The sequence below is a fragment of the Haemaphysalis longicornis genome, unplaced genomic scaffold (assembly GCF_048455015.1).
Source record: "Haemaphysalis longicornis isolate Haplotype H1 unplaced genomic scaffold, Haemaphysalis longicornis Haplotype H1 scaffold_9, whole genome shotgun sequence".
NCBI classification, from domain to species: Eukaryota; Metazoa; Arthropoda; class Arachnida; order Ixodida; family Ixodidae; genus Haemaphysalis; species Haemaphysalis longicornis.
In genome coordinates this window covers 146,425,604-146,440,552 of record NW_027526460.1, presented here as the reverse complement: position 1 = coordinate 146,440,552, position 14,949 = coordinate 146,425,604, and the positions used below count along the sequence as shown (strand labels likewise).

General features: G+C 47.2%; 1 protein-coding gene across 6 annotated transcripts in view; it reads right to left on the bottom strand.

The window, feature by feature from the left end:
• The window catches only part of LOC144153574 (sphingomyelin phosphodiesterase-like), a 197,259-nt gene that overhangs the window by 13,672 nt on the left and 168,638 nt on the right, over positions 1–14,949 (bottom strand). For 5 of the 6 annotated variants that reach the window (XM_077685199.1, XM_077685196.1, XM_077685198.1 and 2 more), the window contains exons 5-7: positions 12,738–12,995; positions 9,439–9,608; positions 3,248–3,355 (exon numbers count right to left, since the gene is read on the bottom strand). In XM_077685199.1, coding sequence (XP_077541325.1) covers positions 3,248–3,355; positions 9,439–9,608; positions 12,738–12,995 — 536 coding nt within the window. The remainder of the gene's footprint in view (positions 1–3,247; positions 3,356–9,438; positions 9,609–12,737; positions 12,996–14,949) is intronic. The other variant, XM_077685200.1, reaches the window with a different exon arrangement.

The following is a 14,949-nucleotide window of genomic DNA, read 5'->3' as shown; positions in this document are numbered from 1 at the left end:
CCGCTGCAGCGTGATATACTTGCAGATACAGCGCAGTGAAAATTGTTCTTTAAAACGCATCGCGTGAAACTCTGTCGATTTTCTGCACTGCGCGGGAGTTTATTGCAATGAGAAAAGCGCAAACACCTGCTGGTGAGCAGAACGTGCACCCGCTAAGCCGCAGTTTTTAAGGTATGAACACTGCAAGGACACCTTTACAGTGAGCGAAAATCGATGGGGAAAACTGCCAAAAGGCCGAATGAGGAATGATCGACCCGAAAAGCCGCACTGGAGCGCGAAAGTTGCGAGATCTTAGTTTGCTCGGAAGAGATAATGGTAAGACTTGTTCACGTCGTTAAGGAGAGGTCATCTATGTAACTGGCCCTTATCGTTTCCCTTTCCCTTTCTTTGCTGTTATTTATGGACATCCTTGATATATTCGCGTTTTCTTTTATTATACCGACTGTCAGTTTTTTGTTTAGCTCGCCTCTTTGTTTTAATTAGTGTTGCAAATGTAACAAAAACAATATAGGGACATTTAATAACTACAAAAGAAATTCGATTACTAAGTACAAAGTACTAAATACAAAAAAATCACAGGAGGTCGAAATTAATTACTAACTAATAATTACTTAATTACTAATTACTATATTAATTACGATCTAATTAATTTAATTTAATTTAAGTTGTTAATCTTATTTAAGTTAATTAATTATTTCAATCATTTAATAAAACATTATTACTGATTAACAACTAGACCCGCACGACGGAGCGCCTCATGGTCCGGGTGTAGCTGCACACTAAACACCACAATCAATCAGGATTCATTCAGTGCCTCACACAAGCATGCGGCGTCTTTGGCCGGCTATTTCTCGGCCCGCTGGCTCCCGTGTGCAACAGTTGCGTGACCACACGGGCACGGTGCTCTCCTGACGTCTAATATTTCAAAAGTGGCGCTACTGACGTCTATTTCAAAAGATATGCACATACTGTATCGATCATTGTGTTCCTAACAGAACAAAAAAAGCTTCGAAGCAAAATTCCTGGCTTACACGAGAAATTTTGCACCTAAAAAGAAAACTCAAACGGCTAAAGAGAGCACGAGCCGGTGTGGGGGCAATTCAGGCAACTCAATCAGCTTTAAATCATGCTGTGATCTCTGCTAAACAGCGCTATTTTCAGCATACTCTTCCAAACTTTATTACTAACGCACCTGATAAGTTCTGGAGCTTTATAAGCAAAAAGAAACAACCTCTAAGCCGCATGATGCATGGCCGGACAGTTATCACCGACAAAGAAAACATTGCTCAACAATTCAACCGCTACTTCGCCCGTGTTTTTTCACCACAAAATGTAGCTATTCCTACGAACACTTCCTGTTCCCCAAGCCAGACTGATATTGTATCACAACCCCGTGTATTTCCAATGTTATTGAATTTAATAACAAAAGCAACTCCAGATCCTGATAACATTTCAAACACTTTCTTGCGCCGTTATGCTGAGATGCTTTCTCACTTTCTTGTTGTCATTTTTCGTTCATCACTCAATTTAGGCGTTCTACCATTTCAATGGAAAATAGGGCGCGTAGTACCGCTCTTGAAGAAAGGTGACAGTGCTTTCTGCAGTAACTATCGTCCCATATCACTAACTTCATCATGTTGCAAGATGCTTGAGCACATTATAGCTACTTACATAACAACGTTCCTGAATGACAATGCTGTACTTTCTTCCTTCCAACATGGATTTCGCAAAGGCTTTTCTACGGTCACTCAGTTAACATCAGTGGTTCATAGCTTTGCCCAGGTCCTTGATACGTTATTTTCATTGATTTTTGTAAAGCCTTTGATCTCGTCCCACATGGCAAACTACAGCATAAGCTAGAAACTATTCGCCTTCCACCTTTCATTATTAACTGGGTTTCTGCGTATTTGTCTAACCGTGTTCAATTTGTAAGCATTGATGGTCATGATTCCGACGAACTCCCTGTCACTTCCGGCATTCCCCAGGGAAGCTTCTTAGGTCCCTTACTTTTTAAAATTTATATAAATGACCTTCCTAACGTTATCCCGGACTCTGAACAAATTAGGCTATTTGCTGATGACTGTGTTTTGTTTAAGGAAATTTCTAACCATGATGACCAACGACTACTTAACTCCTCCTTGCATAACATTATTGCATGGTGTAATGAATGGGGGATGCAGCTTAATCCAGATAAAACTGTTTTCATGAAAATTACTAACAAAAGAAATAGTCTTTCTTTCCCATACCATCTTTCTCCTCGTACACTTTCAGAAGTTAACGAAGATAAATACTTAGGCGTAACTTTAACCAATAACCTTAGTTGGAATAAACACGTTAAAAATATTTGCGCATCCGCCTTTCGTAAACTCTGTTTTTTGAGACATAAACTGCGCCATACTCCTGCTAACGTTAAGCTCCTCGCTTATACTTCCATAATAAGGCCAAAATTAGAATATGCATGTGCGGTATGGGACCCTTACACAAAAATTAACATCGATGCCCTTGAAATGATTCAACGTAAAGCTGTCCGATTTATATTCTCCAAGTATCGTGCATCTGACTCTCTTACCCTCTTGTTGAAGAAAAATGGAATTCCTACGCTCCAAATTCGAAGAAAAATGTTACGACTAAAATTCATATTTCTACTAAAAAGCAACAAACTATCCATGCAACCTGACTCTTACATCAAGCCATCCACAGCCCGCTTGTCAAGAAATAGGCACCTCCAATCGCTTACCCCTTACTTCGCCAGAACTAACATCCTCAAATACTCGTTTTTCCCTCGAACCATAACAGAGTGGAACCAGCTTTCACCCTCGAACGTTGAAAAGCTTGATGCCATCCAACAAACTGTTTGCTGATATGTGTTTTCATGTACACCTTCATGTTACGCCCCTCCTGCTTGGGCCCTTCAATGGGCCTGCAGTATTTAATAAATAAATAAATAAATAAATAAATAAATAAATAAATAAATAAATAAATACATGGCGGCCGGCTCCGGAACATTTCGCCGGGCATGCGTTGTGTCTACCAAGCTGCAGATATGCATGCTGCGCATGCGCCCGTGTAGTCACAATTACTGCAAGCTCCACAAAATGAAACTGCCCCTCATTCTTGGTGTATGCTACAGGCTAGAAGTGAAAAAAATTGGCATGAGTCGAGGCGAAATGAGCATGGTCTATACACTGCCCGCAGCCGGCTGAAAGTTTCGCCAAACCACAATATGAGATTTGAAGCATCTGGTTACCTTTTTATGGTCTCCTTCGTGGATTCCGGGAGAAAATCCATCCATCGCTCGGCAAACTTATTGTACAGCCATTGCGTAGAAAAGTTTGCCTTGTTGTAGACGGCAAAGCTGCAGATACGATACAAAATATTGCTACATTGTCAGCCATGTTGGAAAATTTCAAGCAAAAGGGCAAAATTAGGTCGTTTTCATATGGCAAAGTATAATGCATCTCTTGCCACAAGCAAAACAATTGTCAGGACACCAAAGCCTTTAGGACTTGTTAATGAGAAAACACTATTGAATGCCGCTGATTGCTTCTATAAGTTTCGCGATTCCAGTAATGTTTTCGAGACTTTCTGAGGGCTGTTTTCGAGCTTTGCAATCACCCTGGCGCGGATTATTTTTTGAGTTTCTACGTTGTCATGTTGGCTTTAGGCTATAAACGTTGGGGCAATATAGGTAGCTGAAGACTTTACTGCAGGATAACGACAACAATGCCAATTTTTCGCACTGTGCACCACTCAAGGCTTTCGCATTACAAAACATATAAAAGAAAGGACACAGGCTCGCGCTGCCTGCGGGAGCAGCGCCGACAACTCCGTTTGTCCAAACCGCACAGACACGGGGAATTTCGCCTTTGCGCCATGTTAATAAAGAACCAAAGAACCGCCGTGCATTGCCGCCGCACCAGCCACCATGAGAGGCGCTGCTGGGTGGGTCTAGAAGGTCTTGACAACGTGGACTATGTCGTGGCTAGTGAATCCATCTGTAGGTATTGGTACCAGCACTCTGTTCGGCGATTTGGGTAACGACGGTCTTTCCGCCATTTCACTGTGTTCGATTTCTCCTCCATCGTCATTCTCTAGGCCCAATGTTGCCTCGATGCACGTGAATTGATTCTCGCGGAAATAAACTCAAACCAGTCCTACTGCGGCTGCTTGTTTGCTGAAACGACCCCAGCGACAGCATTCATTTTATTTATGAAGGCAGACGCCTTTCATGTGCGAACGCACAGCCAACCAAACTTAGCGTCAGTGCTGATAATGATCATGTACAGGTGAAGAAGATGAAGCATTACTAAAAAGGACGACAGGTGACGATGATTACATGGAAGATTGAAATCAGGGAAATATTGTGACGTGGACAACTCCACTGCTTACACTAATTGATTTCCTCGTGGAAGACGGATGCCCGGTCGCTGGTGTTTATGAATTATGTGAATGGAACTCTTTGAGACGTGATACGTGCACAACCACGGTTCCACGTCCGCGACGGTCCGTGCTGGAAGACACACGGGTGACCCGCTAGTTGGCTGGCGACTTCTGTTCCAGAATTGTGCAAGGGCCAATGAATCGCTTAAGAAAGTTTTTTGCATAGCCCAGGCCTGGTTCACGAACGGGAGTCCAGAGTAGAATCCGGTGACCTGGGCAGAACTTAACAGACCGGTGAGAGACGTCGTATTGGTGCTTCCGGACCTGCTGGCAGGCGTCCGTGTTTTCCCAGGCAAGACGACGGCAGTGGTGAAGGCGAGAGTTGAATTTACCAGACGCTGGGGCGTACCCGCCACAGGCGCCGAGGAAGAACAAGCGTCTATGACGAAGGAGGGTTCACGGCCATAAACAAGAAAAAACGGAGCGTATCCAGTGGTTTGTGGGCGTGCAGCATTATACACAAACGTAACGAGTGGAACGACTGCGTCCCAGTTATTATGGCCTGGCTCGATATTTACGGAAATTATATTCTAAACTGTGCGATGGAAGCGTTCCGTGAGGCCTTTGTTCGGAGGTGGTATCAGGACGTCATTTTATGGGTGGTGTTCGATGCACAAAGCAGGTCTGCTATGAAGTTTGAGAGTAATGCTTTTTCATGGCCACTTGGTAGAAGAAAGGGGGCCCCATGGTATAAGATCACGTTATGGCAGATTAATTCGGCCACTTCTTGGGAGCATCCATACCGAAAAGGGGCCATCTTTGCATAACCCGTCGAATGGTCGACCGCGGTCGCGATCCATCGGTATAGTCGGAGCGCGTGTATGGTGAAGAACTGTAAACGTCAATACCCACCACATCAAAAGGATCCGCCGTACAAGGCACGGGTTGTAGAAGTCCAGCAGGCGCCGTTATAGGGCGTTTCCGATGCTGACACGACGCACAGGAGGGGACATACTTAGCGATGAAGCTTGACATCCCAGGCCAAGAGAAGCGGAAGCTCGAATCCGATCAAACGTTTTTTGTAAGCCGAGGTGGCCAGCAGCTGGACCATTGTGGAAGGCTGGCTAAAGCTTCGGCTCCAAAGCCCAAGAGGCAACAGGCACCCATTTTTCTCAAGCAGGCCGATGATTGACGCGGCGGAGCACACTATTGAGGAGCTTCTACTTTTCTAGCTGGCGGCGTAAAAGGCTGTTAGAAGACTGCGCCACTCCAGACAGTCGGTCAATCATGGTCCGGCAGTGCAGGCCCGCCTGTTAGAGAGCCACAAGTTCAGAGCAATCAACGGATGGTGCAGGGTGGATGGAAGCCAAGGAGCACACGAAACATCGCCAGCGCTGTTTGATATCGACCTGAGGGAACAACGTGATTGATTGATTGTAGGGTTTAACGCGCAAATGCAACGCAGGCGATGAGGCGCGCCGTAGTGGAGGGCTCCGGATTAATTTTGACCACCTTGGGATCTTTGACATTCGCCGAAATTTCCTACACACGGGCGTTTTTGCTTTTTGCCTCCATCAGAAAAGCGGCCGCCGCGGCCGACAATCGAACCCGCGTCCTCGTGCTCAGCAGCGCCATGCCTTAGCCACTGAACCACCGCGGTGGTTTAAGAGGGAAAAATGTGACAAGGCATCCGCATCAAGGTGCTTTTTGCCGGATTTATACTGTACAGTGTAGTTGTACTCCTGTAATCGTAAAATCCGCCACCCGATTCGTCCGGAAAGGTTCGTCAGCATCGATAACCAGCACAAAGCGTGATGATCGGTCACTACGGCGAAGTGGCGGCCGTATAAGTAGGGACGGAATTTTCGCACCGACCAGACGACATCGAGGCAGTCTTGTTTTGTAATGGTGTAGTTCTTCTCTGCTGCACTTAGTGTTCGACTGGTATAGGCCACAACCCGCTCTATAGATCGGTTATTGCGCTGGAGAATAACAGCACCGATTACATACCGGCTTGCGCCCGTATTTAATAAGGTCGGCTTGGTGTCGTCGAAATGGGTCAAGACAGGGTCAGAGGGAAGAACCTTACTTGAGGTTTCAAATGATTTTTCGCAGTCCTCTTACCTTGCGAACGGCGTACCAGAAAGGAGAAGCTGGTTTAGCAGAGATGCGAGAGTGGCGAAATTGCACACAAAACGTCGACAGTAGGAACCAAGGCCAAGAAAGCGGCGGAGCGTCTTCTGATGGTGTGGGCGTGGAAAGCTCATGACTGCGCTAATCTCCTCATGGTCGGGCCGGACGACTTCTTTGTTCGCAACATGGCCGAGGACCTCGATGGTCTTGCTCGCAATAGGACATTTTTTGTGTAGAGCTGTAGAGCGGCGTTAGCAAGACAGGTCAGCACTTCATCCAGGTGCTGCAGGTGATGAGAGAAGGTGCTCGAGAAGACAACGATGTCAACCAGATAGTACAGGCAGGTCTTCAACTTCAGGCCACGTACAGCAGTGTCCATGAGTCGCTCAAAGGTTACAGGGCGTTACACAACTCGAACGGCATGACGTTAAACTGGCATAAACAGTCGGGGGACAGAATGCTGTTTTCTTCTTATTGGCATCGTACATGGGTATCTTCACGTCAAAAGAATCGCCGGACAAGCTACTGGTTGTAGAAGTCCAGCAGGCGTTGTAGGGCTTTAATATGTTGACACGATGCACAGGAGTTGACATACTCAGCGAAGAAGCTTGATATCCCAGGCTGAGAGATACGGGGGCTCGAATCCGATCAAACGTTTTTTGAAAGCCGACGTGGCCAGCAGCTGGGTCATCGTGGAAGGCTAACGTAAATCCACGCTTGAAAAATATTGGTCTCCTTGCAAACAATCGAAAGCACCGTCAGTCCGAGGCATCTGGTAGACATCATTCCGAGTACTTTGTTAAGGGTTCGATAATCCACGCAAAAGAGAACTGACCCATCCTTCCTTTTAACTAAGACAACAACAGAAGGCCATGCACTTGCCGAGGGACGAATATCGGAGACATTCTCTACAATTATTTTTCATTGAGACGTCGGCATTCGGTACGTGCGGCGGCGTATGATAGGAGGACTGTCTGTTTGTGGCGTGCTGCGGGAGAGGTCGGGCCTAACTTTGTAGAAAAGGAGTCGAAAGACGATCTGCGCTTCTCGGGTAAACCCAAGAAGTACTGTGCCGCTTCCTGCGTGACGTCAAAGCTAATGGTGGTGGTAAATCGGAAGTGGAAGTTTCCGATAAAACGACAATGCGGAAGAGTCCGCAACGAGCCGAGGGGGACAACATTAATGGTCTCTCCCTGGGCAGTGGGGGCCATTGTGGTGCCTTGATTTGGTAGAATCAGTTCGGGGCTAGCGTCTGTCACGGGAAGGGCTGCCAACCCATTCCATAAGCGTATAAAAGCACGTAGCCATCCCGACGTTTTTAGAGACGCCAAAAGGGAAGACTAGAATGCCCCCGACACTCTTTTTGACCGATCTATCTAATTCTGGGCGACCAGATAGATCCAGTCCTGGACGAAGAACATAATCGGCAGCCACTACGAGGTACACTTGAGGCATATTGCAAACACTCGAAACATCCGCATTTGAGAGCTCAATGGTTGGGCGATGACAAGAAATGACGGCTGAGGCTGAAGAAGGAAAGCCCCACCCCAAAATGAGCGGATAAGCACAAGGCGCAAGCACTGCATACGGGATATGAGGCCGGAGGCCGTCGATAAGCACACGTACCATACACTGTCCAGGGTGCTAAATCAGAACGTTATTTGCGCTACACATGGTTGGGCCTAGAGTAGGAAGTTTTCATCTTACGGAGTCGGGTACAGAAGTCTGCATGTATAACTGAAATACTGGCGCCAGAGTCTACAAGAGCGTCAACAGAAACACCTCCGACGATGGCAGATAACTTACTAATATAAGCTGCGGAAGAACTTTACATCTTCCAGGTATAGCAGTTTTTTCTCGAAAAACTGCAAAGATTAGTTTTCCGGGTGGAGGTCAGCAGCATGAGACACGGAACGAAAGGGCGACCCCGAATGGTTTCGCAAGGGAGATGGTGAACGACGTCGCGACGTGCCGGAACTGCCGGGAACGGACTGTGAGTCCTAGGCTGACGGGAATTGGGGTGTGGAGGGGAGTGATATGCCCTTTGATGAAAGCCATATGGGGGTCGGAAGGTGTTGCGGTCCAGTGTTGTGCCAGCACGTTCATCTCGCAGACGCCGCCCACATACAAAATCGAGCAGTGTGACCCGTGATACCACAGTGAAAATGAGTGGGTCGGGGGGGGGGGGGGGGGGGGGGGGGGTCACCAAGGATCATAGTACGGGATGTACGACTCAGGAAATGTCGGAGAGAGGGCAGGCGAATATCTGTGGGCAGGCGCAAAAGGGGGAGGGAAGGCAGGCTGGACATGTAGTGGGCTGGTCTCGGCTGACTGAGAAACGTGCTGTGCAGCAGCGTGGTTGGTAGCGGGTAAACTTTCCAGGAGGCGCAGTTCTTCTTTAACTAGGTAACGCAAAGTGGAGTAGGAGGAAATCTGCTGATCACCAGAAAGTTCCGAAGGTCTTTCTATCTGAAAATACCTAACACTGTCTCTTTCATCACATTGCTGTGTAGAAAGCCTTCAAGCGGTGCGGTATAGGGAAAGCTGTTACTTTTACAAATTGGCGGCTTATTAGCTTCCGAAAAGGCACTATAAATTGAGAAAAGCGTGAACGGAGCAACGCCCTCAGGGGTGTACGAAATTGCTGAGAACTCCCGTAAGGGCGAAACGCAAACGATCCTAGAGGTACACCGTTTCTGTGTGGGATGTCCACAGCCTATCTTTAAGGGACAATTTAGTGTATTAGTTCGCCGCAGTGACTCTCGGGAGCAGTGCAACGCTATGCTCGCTGCCGCATGCTGCAACGGCCGCCGGGCCATCTGTCCGAGGTTTCGCGGTCCGATCCATGAACACTTGAGCCAAGAAACGTTGCAACGTGAGCGGGGTAAATGTACGATTGGAGCGCTTCATATGAGCTCGCGTTACCTGTTGACGGGCACCGCTTCGTGGTTCCCGATAGACGGAACCACAGTGGCGTTGGGAAAATACTTCCGGATGAGCGCTGAGGTGACGCGCAGATTTTCTAGCATGTCCTCCCTCTTGGCCTTCCAGGGGTCGTGGGGCGGCAGGTCTCCCGTCCACAGCACCAGCTCGATCTGAGTGTTCAGAAAAGGGCAGAGAACTGCTGAAGGTTCACGTGTAGTTGCTGGCAACTTGCAACAACTCATTCCAGTTTTGCGCCGGTGGGATTCGCACCGAACTGTTACAGTGGCTTTCACACGACTGCAATGCGGAAAGGATGAATCGCCCTGGTTAACGTTCCCTGTTTATTACGTTAGCTTCAGGAATTCCCGGCATTCACGAGCCTGAGCTATAGCTTACCCTTTCAAAGCATGCAACCAATCCACCCAGTACTTCCCGCCACGGTTAACAATGGGCTGAACGACAGGTGGTCTAACAACCCTTCCAAGGTCAAATCGGGATCGTCTCTTGAAAGATGGAGTGTATCGGTTATCCATAGATTGCATGCGCACACTTGAAACCGCCCAGGGAGCACGCGACTTCTTTGTGTTCCGTGTAGCACGCATCCCCATTGAAGGAAAGGTCCGCTAGAACCAAGGGTGGCTGTTGGGCGTTTCAAGAGCGGAAGCGTAAACGCCTCATTACCGGGTAGCAGTTCGCTTTCGGAGAGAACCCTTGGCCGTACTCTGTACTTGAAAGATATGTTCCTCGTGCGAACATAACCAATGTCTATTGGAAGCTTGCTGTGACTGCGAATCGGCCATTGTAAGTCAAAGCGGCTCGGAATAAATAGTTTAATGTAGTACGTATTAGACATACCGCAGCAAGAGCACTACGTCGCAAAAAATCGAGATCGTTCAGTAAACACCTTGCTATCAAACAAACGCAAACGCTTTATCTAGTGCAGCAAGTTATATAAATTTAGAAACACCGCTTAGAACTTAGAATTTAGAATTAAAAATTTCCCTCGCGTACCATGGACAGCGCACACCTAAGACACTTAACCCTGATTTATCACCCGCGCCAAAGATGTGGCAAATTGCTTCGCGGATGCAACCAAACACACCCTGGTTGGGAAATTCCGATTTATTTACTAAAGTAGTCATAACATCTTGACCGTGTTCATTAGTAGCATGGCAATTATTTTCACACAATACAAGCAGATCGATATGAAGGGAAAACATGGGTCACCTACGGGGGCGCACGTTGCGACATTTTACATATAGTTAACTGAGAGAATTCAGCCGTGTTTGGTGTGAAAAGGCAAACCAGCGAAAACGTGTGACCATATTGAGCGCCTGGGCCCGGTCATGACCACCACTTTAACTAGGAGAAAGAGCGAGAGAAGGAGCTTTAATGAAACGCAAACAGTTTTACCGGCGTTTACAGTCACCTCGTGTTTCTCTGCTGAGGGTTTCGGATGTAAGAAAAATACGCCCTAACAGGAGGTGAGCGGGAAGGGGAAAAAAGTGTCATGATATTGGCGTACGATGGCGGACTATTTTAAGCCGTAGCATTCTTTGTAGAGTACCCCCTCAGATAGGACCGTGGAACGCCCTGCATTTACACATCAATGCAGATTTCGTGGAAGTTCCACCTTTAATCGTTATAAGCGTAAGGGGAGTTAATTGGGCGAACCGCATTTCGAAAAACCAAGAAATTAGAAAAATATCAACAAATTACCGAAATTTGCGAACCGTATAAGGCCCTGCAGATTTCGCGGGAGTTTCACCTGTAATATTATAAAAGCGTAAATAGAAATCGTTGGTCGAACAAAATTTTGGAAAACTAAAAAGATTACCTGTAGAGAACTCACACTCAAGACAGTCGGCATAGCAATGCTACTCATTAGTAGACAATTCTCTGAATTTCTGCAGGTTTTTTAGCCTACGCCACAGAACTCACAATTCGAAAATAAGACCAGTGTTATCCAGGTTGGAGAACAAGCTTTTCAGAGGTTGGAACTGCGTCGAGGAGCAACTCCGTGGTACTAAAAACATGATGAGAGTTACAGGTCATTGTTATACGGACGCAATGTCTTGAAGAAAGGGCGCTCTTGTTGTCATGTAGGTCGTACATTCAAACAAATTTGTTCAACCGCGTCGAAATAAGAACAATTGGTGCGGTACAGGTTTGTCATTAGCCCCAGGCGAAAGGGGTAACTTTATTTTTGCACGGTACTAAAACACTCAAGTAAAAGAGTAAAAGTGTTTCTCTATTCTCAGCGTTTCCGCTCGTCTATGGCGATAAATGTTGGCAATGTGTCTTGCTTCAGCGAAATGCTGAAAGGGGATGTGAAAACCCCCTTTTCGCAATTTCATTTTTTCGCAGTAGAATCCGCCAGGGTGCATTTCGAAAGCACTGGGGATTTTTGGACTGAAGGCTACCTAAATCTTCAAAGAAAAAAAAAAGTGTACATCCCGTGGGTGCTCCTTGTGGTAACTTATGGGGCAGAAACTTTGATACTTACTATACACGTACAAAACATCACGAAAGCCGGAGCCATTTTATGGCTCCGGCTAGAGAACGATCTAATTACTGCATAGGGATTGGAAACAAACGCCTTGAATTAGGAAGGCCACTCGAATTACGATATCTTAGCTTAAAAAATAGACCAACAGAAATTGGTCCGGGCATGTAATCAAAGAAGTGTCAATCAATAGAACACCATGGTAAGAGAATGGCTGCCGGAAACCGGGACTGGAAGTCACTAAAGACGGACAACCTCGTGTAATGAACGCAAAGGAAGATTCATTGGCGAGGAATGGTTGGGGACAGCGCCGTGTAGCAGCTCTTGTAGGTCTATGGCAGGGGCGTCGTCCTGCAGTGGACGTAAATAGTACTATATATTATGTGATATATTTGTTATATGGTTATTAACAGTTCGTTAAGGCCAGGATTTTCCGTATTTTGAGGCAAAACTTTATACGGCTAGGCTAAATGAAAATCGGGAGGGACCGTGTATCAGAAAACTCCACCGGCGCACCCCACGCGCATGCACGGCAATACCAGGTAGGAGAGGAATTAGAAAAAAGGCTTAAGAAAATTGGCTGGGTTTATACACGGCGTAGCTACACTCTCGCATGTTCCGACACTGTGAGCGGGAAAGCCACATCGGAGGGAGTGAAAAGGAGTCTCTCTAGCAGCAGAGCCCGCGAGCAGCTAGTTTCTGCGTGAAGCACAGCTGAAGCTGCAATCTAACCTCCCCTCGTCGATGACTGTGCACACGGACCGTGCGGACTCGAAAGATCTGAGCCACTCGCCTGGTTCTTCTCTGCGGCGTGCTGCAGGGCACTCTCGAGCGTCCGCAGCGGGATGTCGCACTTGCCGCGGTGTCCCCACTTGCCGGCCCTCGCTGCGGCCGACGCGGGGGCGCCGTTGTGGGCTCGGCAGCAGATGGGGTCCGCGCAGGCGCCGTTGCTGCCCTCTTCGTACTCGGGGTCGTAGTGGGTGTCCGAGATGTGCAGCACTTTCACCGGGGACCCCGCGGCCTCGGCACTTCCTTCTGCCTTCAACTGCAACTGGTCAGATCAAATCAGGCGTTGCATTATCTTGCACCATACGAATAGAATTGAAGTTTAAAAATTATCCCCTCGCTTCCTATAGCCGGTATTCAATGGCGTTGAATGCATGCAGGCAACCATGCGAGTGTGCCGCCATATCTGTGGCCAAGCGTCTGTTGCTACGCGACGTTGTGCTGACGGCCCGCAGATGAAGCACCCCTCTTTCCCGCCTTGCAACCGTGCTGGTGCGCCGCCACTCGTTACGTCGGGCTCCGCGGGATGGTGGTACTTGTCCATGCTAAGCCCGACTGTGAAACACATGACGGTGTTTCACGTTACAAACTCTACCAAACGCAAAGTAGTGCCTCGAGTTCAATGTGAGTGCGGTTAATAACACCCCTGTTGACGCCACCGTTTAGAATCGGATTGAACGGAGCAGATGACGCATGCCGGTGTTTTTTTTTCTTCGGCGTGCGGCCGCTGTGGTAGAGTGAACTAGAATACTTGGCCCAAGCTGCGCCGCCTCCGTGGCACATCGGCCATGTCTGTGGCGGTGGTTTAACTGGTTTATTGAGTGGAGAGGTTGGAAGCGGATCTGCTCCCGGCTACTCCATTTCACCAATACAGGGTCATAGACCCGGCTATACTATTCCACTGTGCACCACACTTTCGTGAGTACTAAAAGTTGTCTGTAAAATATCCTCATGGGTTGGTGGTCACTGAGTCACGACAAAAATCTAATATGTAACCTAATACTTTGTCACTATTCCTGCTGAGGTAAAAAACACATTCAGGGCACGAACAACCTTATTTTGAAGCCCCGCATCAGGCCATGGTCCTAGTAAAGATTCTAAACACACCACACGACGGTTCTCTAATGGCAGTTTGTGTAAAAGTTCACGTCTTTGCCGAGAGTATAATGGGCAGTCTAGCATCACGTGGGAAACATCTTCCTCGGGCGCTCCGCATGCGCAGGATGGTGAGGTTGCACAGTGAATTCGGTACAAAAACGACTTTGTATCCGTTTCCAGAGTTTCGAAGCGAAGAAATTGACCGCTAAATTTTCAACGAATACCGCCTATAGCCTCAACAAATTTGGGCCCTGGTGTAGGTTAATGAATCAATCAACTATTCAATACGGGGAAAAAGTAATGTAAGGTATGTCTTATTCGGTATTTGGTTAGTGCTAACGCGTTGGGAAGAAAAGTGGGCAAACATTGCCCACAGCTTAACCTAACCAATCTTGGTAGATCTAAATGCCATTGCATCAAGGCCATTGTCAGGGATGTGCTTTGTGCCACTGGTTTCCATTGCATATACTCAAGAGTGTGGTATACTTGCTACGACTCCTAATGGGCGACTCGATATGATGAGTCACCGCGCTGAGTTGTGTGGTACAAACACAGTGCACTCAAGAGGCCGTGAGAAGCTTGCCAATAAGAGCTACCTCATTTAACACACTCTCGTGCCTATGTTGGTCGCTTTGGGATCATGTGTAGGTTTGCGAACATGGCTGACTTCGTCTGCTTAAATGAAGAGAGAGCGGAAGTTCTCCTACCAACCTCCTTCGCCAGGCCATGTTGCTCGGAATACTACAAGTGCTGCTTCTCTTTATTATTTTCCGTTGTCATTCCGACAAGCACTCATCCGCATAAAATAAATTGCGATCCTGGATTCTTTCCGGTAACTGGTTCATGCAAGTCATCAAGAATATTTAAAGAATTATAAACCTTCGACTGCGTCTAATAAGTTTATTGAAACTTACACATCATAAATTGCTAAAAATATTATAATTTGACCCTCTTTCGCAAGAAACCTTGCCTCAGCCGTTGTCCTTTAAACACGTGATTTCAAAGGGTCGAATAAATCGCAACTTGGCTTGAGGCACCAAGCTAAATATGAAGCTTTAGAGAGGCGCAAAGAATTAAAATTAGAATAAAATTAGCTCAGCAAAGGATTTCTTCATCCGCGT